Raw genomic sequence first — 18,548 nt, 5'->3', positions numbered from 1 at the left:
TTTTGAAGAAAAATTTTTTTAATAGAATATATTTGTTGTTTTCACGTCGGTTTCTATTTAACCCATAGTTGGGACCCTAACAGGTACTACCACTCCGGGTCAGAGTGGACCTGGGAGCAATAATAATTAAAGGGTGGTTCCACACTTCCCAAAGCCCACAAACTGGGGCCTCACCACTGGATATAGTTCAAGGTCATATCCAGGACCCCCATTGAGGGACTTTTACCCTCTGCAGGGGGGCAGTCGGCGTATTCTAATGCCCCACCGACAGGGCCTTGTGCTCAGGAGGAAGTCAGCTCAATTTGACCAGGATGATAGCTGAAGGCCGAAATCCACTCGAGTATAAGGGTGAGGGGCAGAGTTAAAATGCTTGTGAGGACTGTTCATAAGAATCATGATATTGGATTTGCAGGTAACCATACTGTAATCTGCAGGAAAGTCATTCTGGGGTTTGTGTTCCACAGATGGAAAATTTCAAAACTAGAATCCATCCAACTCAAATTTTAAACATACCTATTTGGCACAATCAACACATCAATGTTCTTTTGTAAACCTAAACTTTGTTGTTCATACATATATTAATTTTTGTATATTTGTCTTGTAAATATTTATAATCATGCCTTTTTTTGGTTAATCCAGTACCTAAGCTAAAATGGCAAATACAAAACATTTAAGAGTTACTTTCCTTGGTTGATTTTTAGAGGTTTATTATTTAAGGACGTCTCCATATTAGCAAACTGTCATACTAAATTAAATCTAATTAACCAAATATGCCAGTTTGTTGTCAATAACATGGTACAACAATGACAAGTGAAAATTGATTAGTCTTAATTTTCACATTTAAATGCTATCTAGGTACAACTTTAAAAATTACAACCAACAATTTTAGATTTTAGAGGGATACATCTAAAAGTTTCAATATGAATATTTTGACTTCATAAAATTTACATGGCATTTTTTGTTTAGTTCTAAACAAATGTATACCAAAAAGAAATGAGGTGACCAAACTTCTGGTATAGAAACTTTTTTGAAAATTTTAATGGAAGTTTGTCTTTTAAAGTTACAACTTTATCAATTGTATGTAGCATTGTAACCTCATTTTATCAACTTTTGTATAAAATAGATTGATTTTAAATTGTATTCAGTGTATCAGAATAAAATTTGACTTGTACAAAAATGTAAAATTCTATTAAAAAAAAAAAATCTTCATAATTATGTCCATCTTTTATAATTTGTATCAATTTATCAACTGGTAGGTTTTATTTATTATTTTTTTTTTTTTTGCTTTTAAATTGCTTAAGTTCTGAAGGAAAAAAAAAAAACAAAAAAAAAACTATCAGTTCATTTTTTTTTTATGTTGAATAAAGAACAATTAAATAAAAATGACCAAGATAATAAAATTTTGTATCATTACAGTAGTCTCTATAGTACAAATGTAATCTGTTGCATAAACATTTGTCGTCAAGGAGAGAAAGCCATTTCTGTATCCAAGGAGAGAAGCCAGAATTGTTTGTTTTAACATCAACTTGAGTCGATAAATAAATGCTGGCATCAATTGTTATTAATGAAATAACATGTGCAAACTAAAGGGGGGGGGGCATTGTAAAAAAAAAAAAAAAAAGAAATATCTTTTTTTTTTTAATAGTAAATTCTCAGTTTTTAACAGAAAAAAGGGGGAGATAAAACTGTTTTAGATTTAATTAAATGAAAATGTTTTTACCATTTTTTTTTTTTTTTTTTTTTAGAGGGAGGAGTTAATCCTTAAACTTCAACATTTCCCTTTCTTTGAATTATTTCCTTATATTTAAATACTTTTAAAAGACTAAATGCATTGGGTCACAGATTGATACAGCAGCAGTTACGGCTGCTGCCACTACTTAACTATAGACAGAAATTACCTCAAACTTTTATGTGACGTCACACTGATTTATTTCACCATTTATGACGTCATGCATTTATTTAAAGAAATTCTTAATTCCTGATGCCAATAAGTGGAGTTAATCAACGTTTGCTTCCTTAAGGCCACCTATTATATAAAGGAGATGTATGTACATGTGTTTTTGTCTTGCTAAAACTTGAAATCTAAAGTGGATAAGAAGGATTCCGGTACTGTCTTAAAGGGAGAAGGACTGACGCATATGTGAAATTTAGAACAAAATATTTTTCTACCTTCGTCAAATATTTTTATCACATGTGTGATATGAATTTATAAACACTTTTCATTTTCTCGATTAATTAAAAGTATTCTACACTTTTACCAAAATAAACTATACAATTATTTGAGAAAAAAAGTTGATTAAATAAATTTGTATTTATACAGTTTTGTTACCGCGATAAATCCAAACTTTAAGAGTTTCCAAGCAGATAACGGAAAGAACCAGAATATGCCGAATCGCTTAGCCAATCAAATTCAAACTAAAAGAGGAGAAAACAATTGAATGAATTTCTCAATTCATTAAATTTTTTTGCCAAAGTTCACAAGCAATTAAAAAATTGAATTTGTTGCATATAAGCAAAAATACTCCAATCTGCAGAGTCTGCTATCCAATTCACTCAAGAGAAGAAGCTGATTGGCACAAAGTGTTTAGTTTTCTCCCACTGCAAGAACTTAGACACCAGGATTGGAAAGTGGGACTGAGAAGTCAGTTCTTTCCAAACTCTTTAACAAATCATGCTTTCCTAACTGCTGGAAAACTCTTCCCGTAGCACTAGTTCACAAGAATTCTGGCGAAAGAACTAACCCATTAAATTATCACCTCATTAGTCTCCTCTTGCTTTTTGCCAAACTATTTGAGTTCATAATTAATCAAGCTCTAGTCCACCATCTTACAGTTGCTAAACTTGTCTGACAATCAATATGGATTTAGGCAGCCTGTTCTACTGCAGATATTCTAACTAATCTCTGAACATATATACCATGCACTGGATACGGCAGGGGGAGGTGAGGGCAGTAGCCCCAGATATATCTAAGGCTTTTGACAGGGTATGGCACAATGGTCTTCTCATAAAAATCAGATCCTATAATATTACTGGACAAATACTTAATTAAATCCTTAAGAGAAGAATCCAGGTTGTCCTCGATGGTCGTTTATATAAATGCGGGTGTACATCCTTGAACCTTTATTATTCCTGATGTTCATAAATGACCTCCCTGATAAAAGTCTCTGAGATGGGTATATTTGCTGACAACACCACTCTCTATAACAGGCACAAGTGAAAAATGAATGAACACATATACAAGGCAATAGCGGAAACTCTAGAGGAAGACCTATCTGTAGTGGGATGGAGTCAAAAACGAATGGTAACGTTCAATGCTGCCAAGACTGAGCTCATTTCCTTTAATAATTAAAAGAAACTTTCTCAACCACCAATAACTATGGTTAAAGTTACATTATCTGAAAGTACTTCGTTCAACCTCCTTGGCTTAATGTTCACAAGGAACAATAGTTGGAACAGATACATTGAGAGCATTACCAAGGCTGCTGCAAAGAAGGTAGACTCTCTCTACCGTGCTAGAAAGTTATGCCTGAAAGTATCCTGTACCTCTACAAGGCCATCATTTGCCCATATATGGAGTATGGTCGTCACATTTAGGCTGGTGCATCTGCTACTAGTCTCACTCCTGGACAGGGTTCAAAAGAGTGACAAATCTGATAGGTCCTGAACTAACCTCTGTCCCATTAATGAAATGTTGCATTCTTCTGCCTGTTTTACAAGTATTTTAATGGCGGATGTGCTTGTACCTCCTTGACATAAATACCCCTGACAAACCCGACACGCAGCAAAATCCCACCCCTACACAGAGATCCTTGTGTGTAAGAAAGCCTTCTACTCTAATAGTTTTTTCCCCAGAAATGCTAAACTTTGGAATTCCCTTCCAGGTTCCTGCTTCCAACTGTACTGACATGCAGAAGTTCAAGTGTAATGCAAACAAACATCTTACTGCTCAACTCCCTACATACTGCAACTTATGTCCCAGACAGTAACACCCTACATCAAAGTGGCACTGTGCTTTGTTTGGGGTGAAAATGTAATGTTATCAAAGACAAGATAAGCTACTTTTCTACTTGACTGGATAAAATTTTAGTGTTTTTATTTAATGTAAAATATTTATTTGGTTTGAAAAACATAATATTGAGCGCTACAGGAGAAAAAAAAAAGAAAAAAAGGCCGCAATATCTCTTTACATCTTTGAAGTCTCAACAAAGACTTCAAAATATCACGGCCATTTTTTTTTTTGTACTCTGGTAGCGCTCAATATTTCGTTTTTCAAACCGAATAAACATTTTACATTAAATAAAAACTTATTCAGTTAGGTAGGAAAGTAATTTATCTTGCCTTTGGGTTAAAATGCCGTTAAATAAGGTTTGTGGGTGATATAAGAGAAATAAGGCATTAAAAATATTTTAAACTTCATTACATGAGGATTCATTTCATGTAAAGTTTATTTTACCAATCAAAACTCGAGAAATGCATGATTAAATATGCGTAAACATTTGATGAAAAAAAAAAAAAAAATGTCATTAGTTGACCAAAAAGCAGCCTTGACTTTGCAATCAAAAGACCAGGATCAAGTCAAAATGGAATGAATTGACTAGACTTCGGTGAATCTGTTTGGTTCATATTTTTATGAATTTATGTGGAGAGCGAGTGGCACAAATAAATTTGACGAAATCCTTTGCGACATCGTGCACATTTATTCTACATAATATTTTTCATTTTAAATTAAAATGAAATTTTACTTAAATAAAAGTTGTTTAAAAGTTGCTTGAATTCTACAGCATAGAAAAAAATAAATAAATAATTGTTTAAAAATGGTTTTGTCATGAAAATGCATGCAATGCAGAAAAGGATTGAATTTATCTGTGCCATTCTCTCCACAAATTCATAAAAATACGAACTAAACAGATTAAAAGTCACACCAATTCGTTTAGTTTTGACTCGATCTGGGTTTTTGATCACAAAATTGTAGAGATGGACCTAATGTAAAAATTTACATTTTTAATGCCTTATTTTTCTCATATCATCCGCAACCCCTATTTAGTGACGTTACTGCCTTTAGTAACGATTATTTGTTATATTGTTTTTGACAACTTTTTCGTACCTCTTTCGATTGTAAACTTTTTCAGATTTTGTTGTTTTTAATTCTCCATTTTGGTTTTCGTTTTCTTGTTAAAAACTAAAGTTTAACATTACAAGTGGTGTTTTAATTACTTTCTCCTTAACTTCTTTGGGTTATTTCAGTTTTCTGTCTTAAAACATTTCTGCATCTGCATATTCCGGTTCTTTCCGTTATATGCCTGGAAACGCTTGTTAATGTTCGGATTTATTGCGGTAACAAAACTGCACAAGTACCCATTAAGAAAGGGGGGGGGCATAATGCTGTTTAAGTTGTAAAGATAGCTTCTAACCCTTAACACGACGAAAAGGGATAACTTTTTAGATTACACCGTTGTGACGTCACCTAAACGTCAATGATCGATTCATTAGTTTCATTTTCATTAAATGATCATTTTATTTTTAAATCATGTTAAACAGATTGGCAGATTTGCCGTTTAGTTGTACAAATATCATCGAACCAGGTAATCAGTAAAAGGGACTCCTAAAGGTTGACACTGGTATTGAGCAGAAGCTTTTTTTTTTTTTTTTTTTTTTACATGTTTCAAACTTTAAATGGGTAGGCTAATCACAATTATTGAAAATGTAATCGTGATTAAAATTTAATTAAAATTAATCACGTTGTTTAACAAATTAAATAATGCAAGATGAAGTTTTAAAATGATTAAATATATTTCATAATTTAAAATTAAAAACATTGACCAATAAAAATGAAATTTTGAGTACTTATGTATTTTTGGTGCCATACTGGAATAATGTTATTTTTAAAACTATTCTTAATGAGGAGGTATGTTAGGGGGTGTCAGAATTTGACACCCCTAACACAAAACGGAATAGAATATAAAAAACTCGTAATCTCTTTTAAAAGTGGGTTGTTTATTTTCTTTATGGAAAATACTTCCAAAATAAACTATTAAAGTCTATTAAATAGAAATATATTAAAAAAAAAAAAAAAAAAAAAAAAAAAAGTGTTTACAAAGTGCCTGCACGCCTTCATGCAGCCATTTTTTTTACGTAATGAAATTAATTGAATTTTAAGAGTTAATTTTTTTCAATTTAAAAATCTATCAAGTTTTCTATTGGTTAAATTTTTTACGATATTTTCAAATTCAATGTGAAATTTTATGCTCTTTCTAATAAACCAAATTTAATATTCTAGGTTTTTTGTTTTTTTTAAATTCACCCCACCCCATTTTGAAATGTCTATTAAAAATGAAAATTCTCACCTCAAATTTACATATCACAAATTGAAGATAAAAGATCAATAAATAAAATAAGCTAATTAAAAAAAAAAAAAAAAAAAAAAGAAAGTTATTTGCAAATTTACCTGAAAAGTCCAAAGTTTAAAACCTTTTTTAAAAACCACGTTGACCTTTTTTTTAGTGAAACCTTATAATCTTATACTGCACAGAAAGTTTTGTTTAATTACAATTATTTCTATTTCATTCACTTTACATATTAAGAAAAAAAATTCACTCCATAAAGAAAAACTATATTAAATCACAAAATCATGTATTTCTTTGAGAAAAAAAAAAAAAAAAAAAATCCGACTTTTTTTTTTAAGGCAAAAACTTAAAAGTAAAATGTGACTAGTTTCTAACTATCGTGACACATTTCAAGCACAAGGCTAACGCGAACGTGTGGTTTTTATGTCATTATGTCCATCCATATTTCAAAACAAGAACAACCAACACTTCCAGTGTTTCGCTAAATCCGTAACAATGCTTACGTAATGGCAGCTTTTTCAAATAGTTGTTTAAAAATTTTTCTTATTTAAAAATACACGGAATTTAAAATATAAATATGGATAAATTCTTAACAATGAAGAATGGAAGTACCCATTGAATAGTATTTTCTTATAGGTAAGTGATTTTTTGGAATTTATATATATACATATATTTATCGTTAAAATTCGTTGATTTTCTTTAAATCTTTTTTAAAAGAAAACCGATTTAAAAACAAATTGCATAATTTGCTATTAAAATTTTTTTTTTTTTTAAATTTGGTCTTTGCTCCTTTAATTGAAAAAAGTTAGGGTTTGAATTACATTTTTCAAGCTTCAAAAGAGGTTGAATTATTCAATTTTTTCTTTTTTTTCATACATTTTTGATGTCGGTTTCTGACATTGAACACGGTAAGTTTAGGTAAATGAGTTAAAAGTAAAAAATATACAAAGTACTGTTAGAAACTAGCTCAATATATGTTACCGTGAAATATGCTGACATATTCGGTGGGTTTTTAACAGTATTTGGTATAGTTTTTTTATTTTTAACTCATTTTCCCAAACTTAGCGTGTTCAGCAGAGAGTTTGGCGCCATTTTGAATTTTCCATAGGTAAACACTAAATGTTTTTCGAACTGAATAAACATTTTACATTAAATAAAAACAAAAAAATTATCTAGTTAGGTTGAAAATTAACTTATCTTGCTTTTGATAACATTTGTTACAACTTTTTTGAATCTGTGTATAGTAATACAAACCCGTTAATTTACATTAAATTTTAATAACATGATCACATTTTCAATAATTATGTGATTTATATTTTACTTATTTAAAGTTTGTGGAACAAAAAAAAATTTAAGAAAAAAAGAGCTTCTGTTAGATACCGGTGTCGACCTTCAAGAGTCCCTTTTAGTGATTACGGTAATCACTGATTACCTGGTTCGAGGATATTTGTGCAACTAAACAGCAAATCTGCTCACTTAGTTTCCTGATTACTTGGCCCACAAGATGGATTTAATTTTTTTTTTTTTTTTTTTACATTTTATCCGTTTTTAGACCTTAAACTGGATATATACATTATATATTAGGTTAACAACTAAGTTTTTAATATATTGCGTTTTGAAAATTTAGTATCTACAGTTTATCACCGAAAATGGAGACGCCATTTTTTTCGGGCACTTATCAAAATTAGTATTTAAAACTATGACCGAAGCATGAAAACTAGATAATGATTAGTTGCGGAAAGAACAAATTACTATGTGCCCCATGCCCCAGTAGGTGTGTCAGAAACTTTGTGAAAAATATTAATTCGACCCCGTCTTTCCAAAAACTCGAAAAATGTAATTCAACCCCTAATTTTTTTTTTTCAAATAAAAGGAGCAAGGTTTCATTTAAAAAAAAAAAAAAAAAAGTTTTAAACTTTGAACTTTACAGGTAAATTTCTAAAAGACACTGTTTTAAATTTGAATATATTATTTATTGATCTTTTATCTTCAATTTGTAATATATAAAACTTTGGTGAGTAAATTTATTTACTTTTTAATAGATATTTCAAAATGGGGGGGGGGGGTCGTGAATTAATTCGAACTGTCTTTCCAAGCTTATAACTACTCGAAAAATGTAATTCACCCTAATTTCTTTTAATTAAAGGAGCAGGGACCAGGGTTTCATTTAAAAAAACAAAAGGTTTTAAATAGACACCGCCAAAAATGGCCGAAAAATCAAGTTTTTTTTTAAACGAAATCACATTTACGAAAATCCATTATTTCTGAGTAACTTTTTTTCCAGAAAGATAAAACCCTGAATTTTATATAGAAAGCAGAATAATGTAAAACGACTTTTGAATTAAATTTTAAATGTTAAATTTTTCAAAAGTTAACAATTGACATTTTTTTTGTCTTCCACAAAAAAAAAAAAATAAAAAAATAAAATAAAAGCGTATATAAATAGTTAAAAGGTTTTTGAAAGAATTTGCTTATTTCTTGTCGAAGATTTAGGGTGATTTTCTATGAGTATATGCAAAAATATTATAATATAAGTACCTGGATTTCAAATAATTCCACTTATTCATATAGGCAACCAGTTACTTCGCGTCGGTTCGATATAATGTTTACATTTGTACTAGAGAAAAAGCAAACTACAGAAGACCAAACAGGCAAAAAAAAAAAAAAAAAAAAAAAAACTAATTTTTCACAAAAATTCTGTTTACATTGGGGGTAGAGCGACGGAGTTCTGCTCGGTGTATGTCGGCGCGTTACTTACGGAAAAAAAAACAAAAAAAAAAAAAACGGTAAATTAAACTGCAGAGAGCACCCGTTAAATATTGTACTTATAATTGAACCCTCTCCCCTCCCAAAAAAATAAAACGAAAAATAAAAATGCTTTTGTAAACCGCTCGTGAAAACTTAATTTTTTAGATCAATTAAAAAAAAAGCATACACAGAAAAATGAACCACATTTTGTTTTTGAAAACTTTCCTGTTATTTTAAATGTCTGCTAAAAAATTCTTCCACGATGTGACAAGTCACCTAACTACGCGCGTCCATGCGCGAACGCATCATGTAAGAATAGCATAAACGATGGCGATGAGTTGGCACAAAATAGTGCAAGGGTTCAGGGGTTAATACCATGCAAACGGTAAATTTGCGACGGGTTTGAATATCAGATTCGTTGTCAGCGACCCCAAAAACCTATTAAAAAAAAAAAAAGTTCTATTGGTCGGTGTTCTGTTGTAGTTTTACCCATTAAATTTTTCTGCTGGTCGCCATGGAACAACGCCTAAGGAGTACCAAAAATAATATTTCTATTACTTTTTATACAACTTTAATAGTTTATTTTGGAAGTATAATCCATAAAGAAAATAAACAACCAACTTTTAAAAGAGAAATTACGAGTTTTTTTTTTTTATATTTTATTTGCAGTTTCGTGTTAGGGGTGTCAAAAATTCTGATACATTACACCTAGTGCCCTAGAGTAGTATAAACACACCCAACCGAACCGCCCCATGTTATGAATGGCTTTCGAGGTGAGGAAGCCCCTTTAACAAAATACGCATCGGCTCTGATGTACGCAGTTCGTTCGAGGAAGCGTTCTTGGTACTAGTGCAGAGAGTGATCCGGACGTAAATAATATTTAAAAAGCCATTCTTAACATGGGGAGGGTGTTTTGTACCTATTCTATACTTTAACCTTACAGTTGAATAAAAAAAAAAAATAGAAAAAAACTTGAATCGTAATTTAAAAAAATAGCGCGGATCACTGGATCACTCTGCACTAGCACCGCGTTCTTTATTCCGAAAAGGAAAAGTTTGGCGTGTTTTTTTTGTTTTTTTTAATTTTGCTTGGATATTTTTTTTTTGGGGGGGGGGTATACTTTTAGGAAAACTGGTGCAAGTCCTAATTAACACTTGTGGCGATAAACAAACTCATAAGTACCTTTTTGGGTTTGTATTACTGTACACATAGATTCGAAAAAGTTGTCAAAAACAAATATAGAACAAATAAATGTTATCAAAGGCAAGATAAGTTACTTTTCTACCTAACTGGATATAATTCACGTGTTTTTATTCAGTGTAACATGTTTATTCAGCTCGAAAAACATACAATGTTTACCGATGTATTGGAAAATTCAAAATGGCAGCCGACTGTCTCTCGGAGAGGGTACGTTTGGGAAAAGGTATTATAAATAATAAACTAGACAAAATACTGTTAGAAATTCGCTCAATATTTTTTTCGAATCTATGTGTACAGTAATACAAACCCTTATGTTCTATTCAATTTTCCTATAATAGATATATTTTCAGCACGGCTCTACACGAGTACCAAAATGGAATATCGAGCACGCAATTTATGGACCGTTCTAAAATAACAAGTAAATGTTACCTTTTTAAGCTTACAATAATAATTGCAGTTGGTGCTTCTACAAAATTTGAACAGAACCAGGTTTTGCAAGAAAGAAAAAAAAAAAAGTTTCGTTTACATTCTATAGAAATTAATGTTTTAATGTCCGACAGCCATAAAATAATTGGAAAGTTTCAATTTAAAACGCAAATAATATTTTATTTCTGAATGAGATGATAAAAAAAAATCTAAGAGAAAAATATAAATTTTTATTTAAAATTTTAGCGATGCCTGTGCAATTTACGGATCGCGCTTTTTTTCTTTTTTTAAAGATTTTCGAGTTATAAATTTTTACGGTATCTTTAGTTAATCAAATTGCTAAGTAAAATGGATTTCTAAATAACGGTGTTATTTCAGCACGATTCGTAAACTGCATAAGCACCCCTTTTATTTATTTTCAGTCTTTTAGAAAACAGCACAAGACATAATTAGAGGTATTTAAATATTAAAATAAAAGAATTAAGGAAAAATATCTAAAAAATAAAAAAAATAAAAATAGGAGAAACAATTCAAATATTTAAATTAAATCCTTAGTTTCTTTTCGACATTATTTCTTTCTCGAGAAAAAAAAAAAGTAAAAACTACCAAAAAAATAAAACGGGAATGGTATTTTTGGAGGCGGAAATATTAAAAAAAATAAAAATAGTTTTAAGTAATATTTTCAATCGCAAAATCAAACAGAAACTCACCTCGTTCCTTCAGGAACATTTCTAACATAAAGCGATGTGTTTGGTGGACGTGAATAACGCGACATTTTATTTTTTGCGTAGTTTTTCAAAAAATAAACCACTGATCAAAAACTCTGTTTTAAAACAATGGCGACAAGCTTCCTCTAAGCCTAATTCTAGATGTCAATGGCTACCACGCATGCGCAATAGACACTTCCGCCCGGTCTTAATGGCGCCACAATGCGGAGATTAACAAAAAATAATAAAATTATATTATCATTAATAAATCATTTTTACATTTTATTTTATAATTTAAAACAATTTTTCTGGTTGAATATTGATGGTTATAAATATTTATCAATAATTTGTTAAAAAAAAAAAAAAATTCATTTTTGGATTAACCAATAAAATCCGTCATGGCGGTTCCAAATTCTCCAAAAGCGAAACTTATTTTGCTTTTATACTTTGCAGTAAAAAAAAAAAAAAAAAAAAAAATATATATATATATATATATATATATATATATTTCCTTACTAGTTAAAAATGTATTTAAAGTATTAAACTATGTAGTGAAAAGATTTAAGTTGATTTTTTGCATGTATCCAAAGTTTCTTAATGTTCAACTTTTTCCTCTTATAGAATGTCCTTTTAAGTCGAAGTTCCAGCGTGTATTCATCTAAAGATATTTTTCTTTAGCTGTCTCCTGTTTCGCGCTAGCAGCTAATGTGTTTACTTTCCAACAAGGTAATCAAATAGTTTACCGACCCATGTAATTCGTTCCCCAATAAAGGTTTTTGATGAGTTATATGTAATAATTTGTGCATTTTTAACAAGAGCCCATAAACAAAGGCAAAAATAAAAATAAAAAAAATAAAGGTGCTTATTTAAAACAAATACACAGAAAATTTTTTAACGATGTACGAAAATAAAAATTTATTATTTTTAGCAATTTTATTACTAAATGTATCCATTATAAGGCTGAGTTTGAGGTATCAAATCTTTTAATCACATGAAAAATATATAAAATATAAAAAACAAACGAAAATTTAGGCACAAGGTCAACTCAAAAAAAGGGGGGGGCTAGTTGGTTGGTCGACTCCATCTCGTCTTTGGAAGCAAAAAAATATTTCTTTTAGCTAGCATCTTTTACCGTGTATACTCTTTCGTAATGTTTGTGTGTGGGGTGTTCTTACTTAAACCCAATTTTTAAAACATTAAGGCTGATTTTGATCTCGATAGTTCGAAATAAGTTGTCTTCATCTTGTTTATTCAACATGGCCGATCAACGTCTTGCTTCGTCATAAATTTGATTTTCTTGGAGAAAAAGAAAGCTACTTAATCAATTACATTTTTGGAATATGACATCTTCGTTTCGTGACGAGTATGTACTTTTCTATATTTTTAGTTTTTTTTTTGTTTGTTTCGTTTTTAATAAGTGCAATTCTAAATAAGCAACAAAATAGATCTAAAACAAAGAAATTTTGTACCAAAGGCAAGATAAGCTACTCTTCTACCTATCTATATAAGTTTTTTTGTGTTTTAAAAAGTAGGATCTTATTTTTATTTTGAAGTGAATTAGTATAAGTTGTACAGATCTTATTTATTTATTCTTTTTTTTTTACATAAGATTCATCAAGGCTCGAAGGCCACTCGAGGATAAGGGGTTAATGAAGGTAAGGTGGTAGTGTAGTAAGCGTTAATCGTGTAAATTGTGTACAATTTGATTATTTATGGGAACGGCTCAACAAGAGCTTGTTTACATTGGATTTGAAGGCTATCATGTTGTATTCAATCAGGGAGCAAACCAGTGGAACAGTGTTCCACATGCGAGCAGTTCTGGGAAAGAGGCTTTGTTCATGGAATCTGCATTTAGGTTTAGGCACAGACAAAGAGTGGGGAAAATCATATATAATGGGTATAGCTAGTCGAGTATTTTTTGTGAAAGTTTGGCAAGGGAGGACCATAGATTGGAGTTCAGTCGAGCACTTGCCATGAAAACAAAAACAGCAATAATTTTACCAAATTTTCTTTTGACCGCTGTATCAATATGTAAACGCTTATTGTTAATATTAATTAATTTAAAGAGAATTCTAGAAACTGCCACTCTACATTATTTCAAACTAGCAGGACTCGTGTACTGGTGTTGCCCAGTGGAAGCATGCCTCCACCCCACATGTGCTCCTTGGCCTAACGTTCACAGGAAACATGAGTTGGAACAATTACATCGAGAGCATTGCCAGGGCCGCTGCGAGGAAGGTGGGCTCTCTCTACCGTGCTAGAAAACTACTAACACCCGAAAGTAAGGCAACCATTCGCCCATGTATGGAGTATTGCTGTCATATTTGGGCTGGTGCATTGGCTATTAGTCTCTTGTTCCTTGACAAGGTTCAAAAGAGAGTCGCCAATCTGATAGGCCTTGAACTGGCATCTAAGCTTCAGCCTCTGTCCCATCGACGAAACGTTGCATCCCTCTGCCTGTTCTACAAGTATTATAATGGTGAATGCTCTGACGAACTGCAAGCACTTGTGCCCCCACGACGTGAACACCCTCGACAGACCCGACAGGCTGCAAAATCCCACCCCCACACTGTAGAGATCCCTAGATGTAAAAGATCTTTCTACTCCAGTAGTTTCTTCCCCAGAACCCCTAGACTTTGGAATTCCATTCCAGATCCCTGCTTCCCCAACTGTACTGACGTGCAGAAGTTCAAGTGCAACGTGAACAGACATCTTGCTGCCCAAATCCCTACATAGTGTCCCAGTAGTTGTTGCCCCTGATATTAGCCCCCTACACCAAAGTGGCAATGTGCCTTGTTTGGGGTGAAAATGTAATAAAAAAAAAATTTTTTTTAATTTTAAAAAATGTATTAAAAAAACAAACTATGGTTGTTAGTGGGAGTCACTGCCGGTCCAGTAAAATGGCGGGCACTGGCGCCCGTGGCCAAAATGAATGTACCGTAGCAAAGTACAGACGAATTTCATATATGTTTATATATTGAAGAGTTTAGCTTCCAAATGTCTTTTTTATAATGATTTGTTGCAATAAAAAAATTACGTAATTTTATTGAAAGAAGTATGTTGGGGAAATAAAATAAAATTGTTGTCAAAAAATAATTTTGTTCAATAAACTTCTGTATTTTTTCACCATAATCTATTATATATATAAAGTGAACGTGTCCATGTGTGTGTGTGTGTGTGTCTGTGTACATTTTCCTACGCAATAACTCTGACAATTTTCAGTCTACAAACTCGAAATTTGATATACAGGGTACTGAGATTTGGGAAAATCTTTGTAATCCCTTTACTGCCAGAAATTTAACTGTTAAGGGGTCAAAATTCAACAGTTTGACCTTTGAGAACTCTACCAAACTCCTCAGACAATTTTGGGTCTAAACATTTGAAATGTTAGATATAGGTTCCTTGGACATGGATCTAACTTAATAACTTGATTTGAGGCCCAAATAATAAATGTTAAGGGATCATAAGGGGTAAAATTAAAAAAAAAAAATTGACCTCTGCGGTCTCTACCAAATTACTCAGACAAGTTTTGGTCTAAACATTTGAAATTTTACATAAAGGGTATTCAGAGATAGGGCAAGCTTTTTTATCGGTTTGGGTCGAAATTTTTTAGTTACCAATATATAAATGTATGTATGTATGTTTGTCTAAAACTTTCGACAGAGGCAACGGATTTTTACAAGATCAGTATTGTTTTGAAGTTCGACCTTTTAGACGACAAATATCGAAAAATTGTCTAAAAACATTAATTTCTTCACCCTAATATGGGCACTTTTCTACAGGGGGGGTCGCTTTTTCACCGATATTTTTAGAAATCATCCTCTCCTTTAGATTGTCTAACCTTAATTTAAACATAAGACACTTCCTGTTTGGTGGTGGTCGTAACAGCAAAGACATCAGGTTTTGTTCCCATTCTTTTCCTCCTTCACGGTACGGGTTCAAGCCTGCCTTCCTACTTTCACTTTTTTTTTTTGCTTAACGGACACATCCAAACACCTGGGCAACGCCGGGCTAGTATTATAAAAAAGCTAACCTCTTCAATTTAGACCAGAGTTAACATCTCCAATATACCCATATTTGCTATAAAAATAAAGAAAATGTTCAAGGTTCCACATCGCCTTTCACATTCACCCTAATTTGACGACACATAAATGTAAATGAATAATACATGTAAAATTGTCGCTAATAGATAGTGTTGCAATATTTTTGCCCTGTTAATGGGGTATGATCCCACACAGTCGGACGATTCTATTTATAAACGATGCTGCTAAGAACTGACAAATCAAATTAATTCACGTTCTGCTACCAACCAATCAGAAACCAGAATTGCTTCATAAATATTAAACCTTTTCTGGAGCAATTTCACATATTCTTTCCCGGGTTTCGACACGGTAAGAATATTTTGTTCTGTGGAACTGTCTACTACAAACAAGTCATCTACCAGGACTTGTGTGTAACAGCGAACCATCTGAAATTCAAAATGGCTTACACTTCTAGAGATAGTCTTGCCATAAGTCCAGCAATGTTTGGAAAGTTGGAAAGCATAATGTTTTTTTTTTTTGCGTCAAGAGTTGGCTCATAAACACATGAACACATACCCCGGCGAGGTGGTCTGTTTGCCGAACCCTGCTTGACGGGACCAATTAGTGTAACAAGACCATCTGCAGTCACTAAAAGCAGTGATTAACCCTAAGTTCCTTTGGCTACACTTTTATCTTCGTCTAGTGGTGGACCCTTCAAAATGTAACCAGACACATACTTGTCATCAGAACTACTGCTTTCATGTTCATAGCGCACAAAACGTGCATGACCCCAAGTCTGTGTGGCAATACTTTTAGCACATCGTCAGATGCTGTGGTTTGATTCTTCTCATATGTGCTGGGGGGGGGGCTGGTTGTGGTGTCAGTGCTGTAAATAACTGGGTTTTCAAAATCAAAGCAGTTCAATAATAACTTATTTTCATTATAAACAAAATAATTTTCTTATAAACAAGAATAATTATTCATAAGATCATAAGATATTTTAGGGTACACTTTGTGCAAACAAAAGTTAATTCTTTTGGGTTCTTAACGGTTTCAAGATCCAGGATGTTTTCACTTAGATTTGTTCAGACAGCTTCTCACTCAGAGGAGGAGGAGGAGCTTTTCAACTTAGCTCTTTTGGTGAGCTCTGTGCGAGAGTTCAAAGCTCAGGTGTGTACTCTTCGACAGCCAGCAGGCAAGTCTGTTTTTTGTTTGCCAAACCCAATGGTTTTTTTATGGCACACTCATTCTGACCACCATTTTTTTTTAGATTAGCATTTCCTTCTCTATCATTTAGAGATTACCCTTCCCTTTTTATTGTCTTTCTCTTCTCTTTTTCCCTCTCTTTTAAACTATATCTCTCTTTAATTCGCTTTTTCCTTTTTTGCCTTTCTCTCTCTCAAACCCTTTTATTTCTTTCCCTCTCCCCTCCTTTGCTCCAAAGGAACTTTATTATCAACTGTCTGAGGTCTTTCTATCTCTCAAGTTAATTTTTATCACCAACAAGGTGGTCTGTCACATAACATAAAACACATGGTCTACTACTGATGTCATATGGATGCCAGCTAGACTCCTTGGCACCAATGTCGACTTTACTGAGAAATTTTTTTTTTCTACAATATCAGCAATAAAAACATATTTATTCTTATATTTTATTTATTTATTTGTGAACTGTTAAAAGATTTCAAGACTTTGCTTTACTCGAACCTACATTCATGTGCTACCCTTTTCGGGAAGATGCCGTGGTTATTCCATTTGCATCAAAAATAACATTGTAAAAAGTTAATTAATCGATCTATCTATCTATTCAATGATATTCTTAAAATAGTTTATATTGGGAGTTATTTATTGTTTATAGAATAAAGTGTAGCAATGGGTTTTAGCTGAGGATGTTTACGTAAATTAGCTAGGTTAAATAAACAAAATAATCTTGGACTGGCAGACGTTGAAAGGTCACACGTTAGAGATACGTGTGCTTTTTGAATGATGATGTAATGGAACTGAGGTCAGAGGTCGGGAAGTTTTAGTCGGTTGAGAGTTGGAGTTTGATCACACAAGTGAATAGACATACTTGAAGCCAGGAAGCGAGGCTGTAAAGAATAAGCATGTAGACAAAATGCAGACTCTGTGAAGACCATTTAAGACAACTGAAATAAATTTATATTTTAAAAATATAAAGTGTTGTTCTGTGGTTTCACAAAAGAAGGAAGAAAAGAGGTCTCAATTGGTTATGGTGTTGGTCATTTCATGTTTCATCACGGAGCTCAGCAGTGAAGATAGAAGAACTCTTGCCGAAAGAAAAGGTATGGAGCATATATTATTATTCTTATAAAAAATTATACCTTATGTAAATCTGAACTGTAATATATACCTGTGTGATAACACTCTGATACAACATGACTCAGTTTATACATCAATATCATATCCTCTGGCTAAACAACATACATACATGTAATATACGTTTTTATCTAATCTCGGTATAAGAACAATATCGCACCCACTATGTAATATGATTGTTTTGGTGCGAATCCAAATATAACAATTGCAACACTGTTCCACCTGAACTCATCTGAAGTCTAGAATGCATGGAGAGTTTTGGAACTTATTTACAAATAAAAACTATTCTAACAGGAGAAAGGTCCTGGATATGACCTTAAACTATATCCAGTGGTGAGGCCCCAGCTTGCGGGCTTTGGGGAGTGTGGAGCCACCCTTTAATTACCATTGCTCCCAGGTCCACTCTGACCCGGAGTGGTAGTACCTGTTAGGGTCCCAACTATGGGTTAAATAGAAACTGACATGAAAACAACAAATATATTCTATTAAAAAAATTTTTCTTCAAAATCTTTGGATTCGGCATTAAATAACCTGAAAATGGTTGATATGCCGTAAAACAAAAACAACCAACCAACCAATCTAACATGAGAAAATGCGCAACTTCATTGACTGCATAATTTGACTACACTTATCTATGTGACTCAGCCTTTTCCCACATGAAGATTATTAAATCTAAGTGCCGTTCTATCATGTCTGATGATTATTTAGTAGGCACAGGCAAAAATGGGCGGACAAAAATAGGGGGACCTAGTTTTGAAAGCCGA

The 18,548-nt window shown here is 32.4% G+C and overlaps 1 protein-coding gene across 4 annotated transcripts in view; it reads right to left on the bottom strand.

Moving 5' to 3' along the window:
• Positions 1-11,633, bottom strand: part of LOC145267079 (serine/arginine-rich splicing factor 10-like) — a 33,985-nt gene extending 22,352 nt beyond the window's left edge. Inside the window, exon 1 of one of the 4 annotated variants that reach the window (XM_080123052.1) lies at positions 11,429-11,633. In XM_080123052.1, coding sequence (XP_079979178.1) covers positions 11,429-11,493 — 65 coding nt within the window. In that variant the 5' untranslated portion in view covers positions 11,494-11,633. The remainder of the gene's footprint in view (positions 1-11,428) is intronic. The other 3 variants (XM_080123049.1, XM_080123053.1, XM_080123050.1) reach the window with 3 other exon arrangements.
• Between the last annotated feature and the right edge of the window lie 6,915 nt (positions 11,634-18,548).

Source organism: Euprymna scolopes, chromosome 42, assembly GCF_053919585.1.
Source record: "Euprymna scolopes isolate OS-2025 chromosome 42, ASM5391958v1, whole genome shotgun sequence".
Lineage (NCBI taxonomy): Eukaryota > Metazoa > Mollusca > Cephalopoda > Sepiida > Sepiolidae > Euprymna > Euprymna scolopes.
Note: the sequence above shows the minus strand (reverse complement) of the source record. Positions and strands in the feature narration are given on the sequence as shown.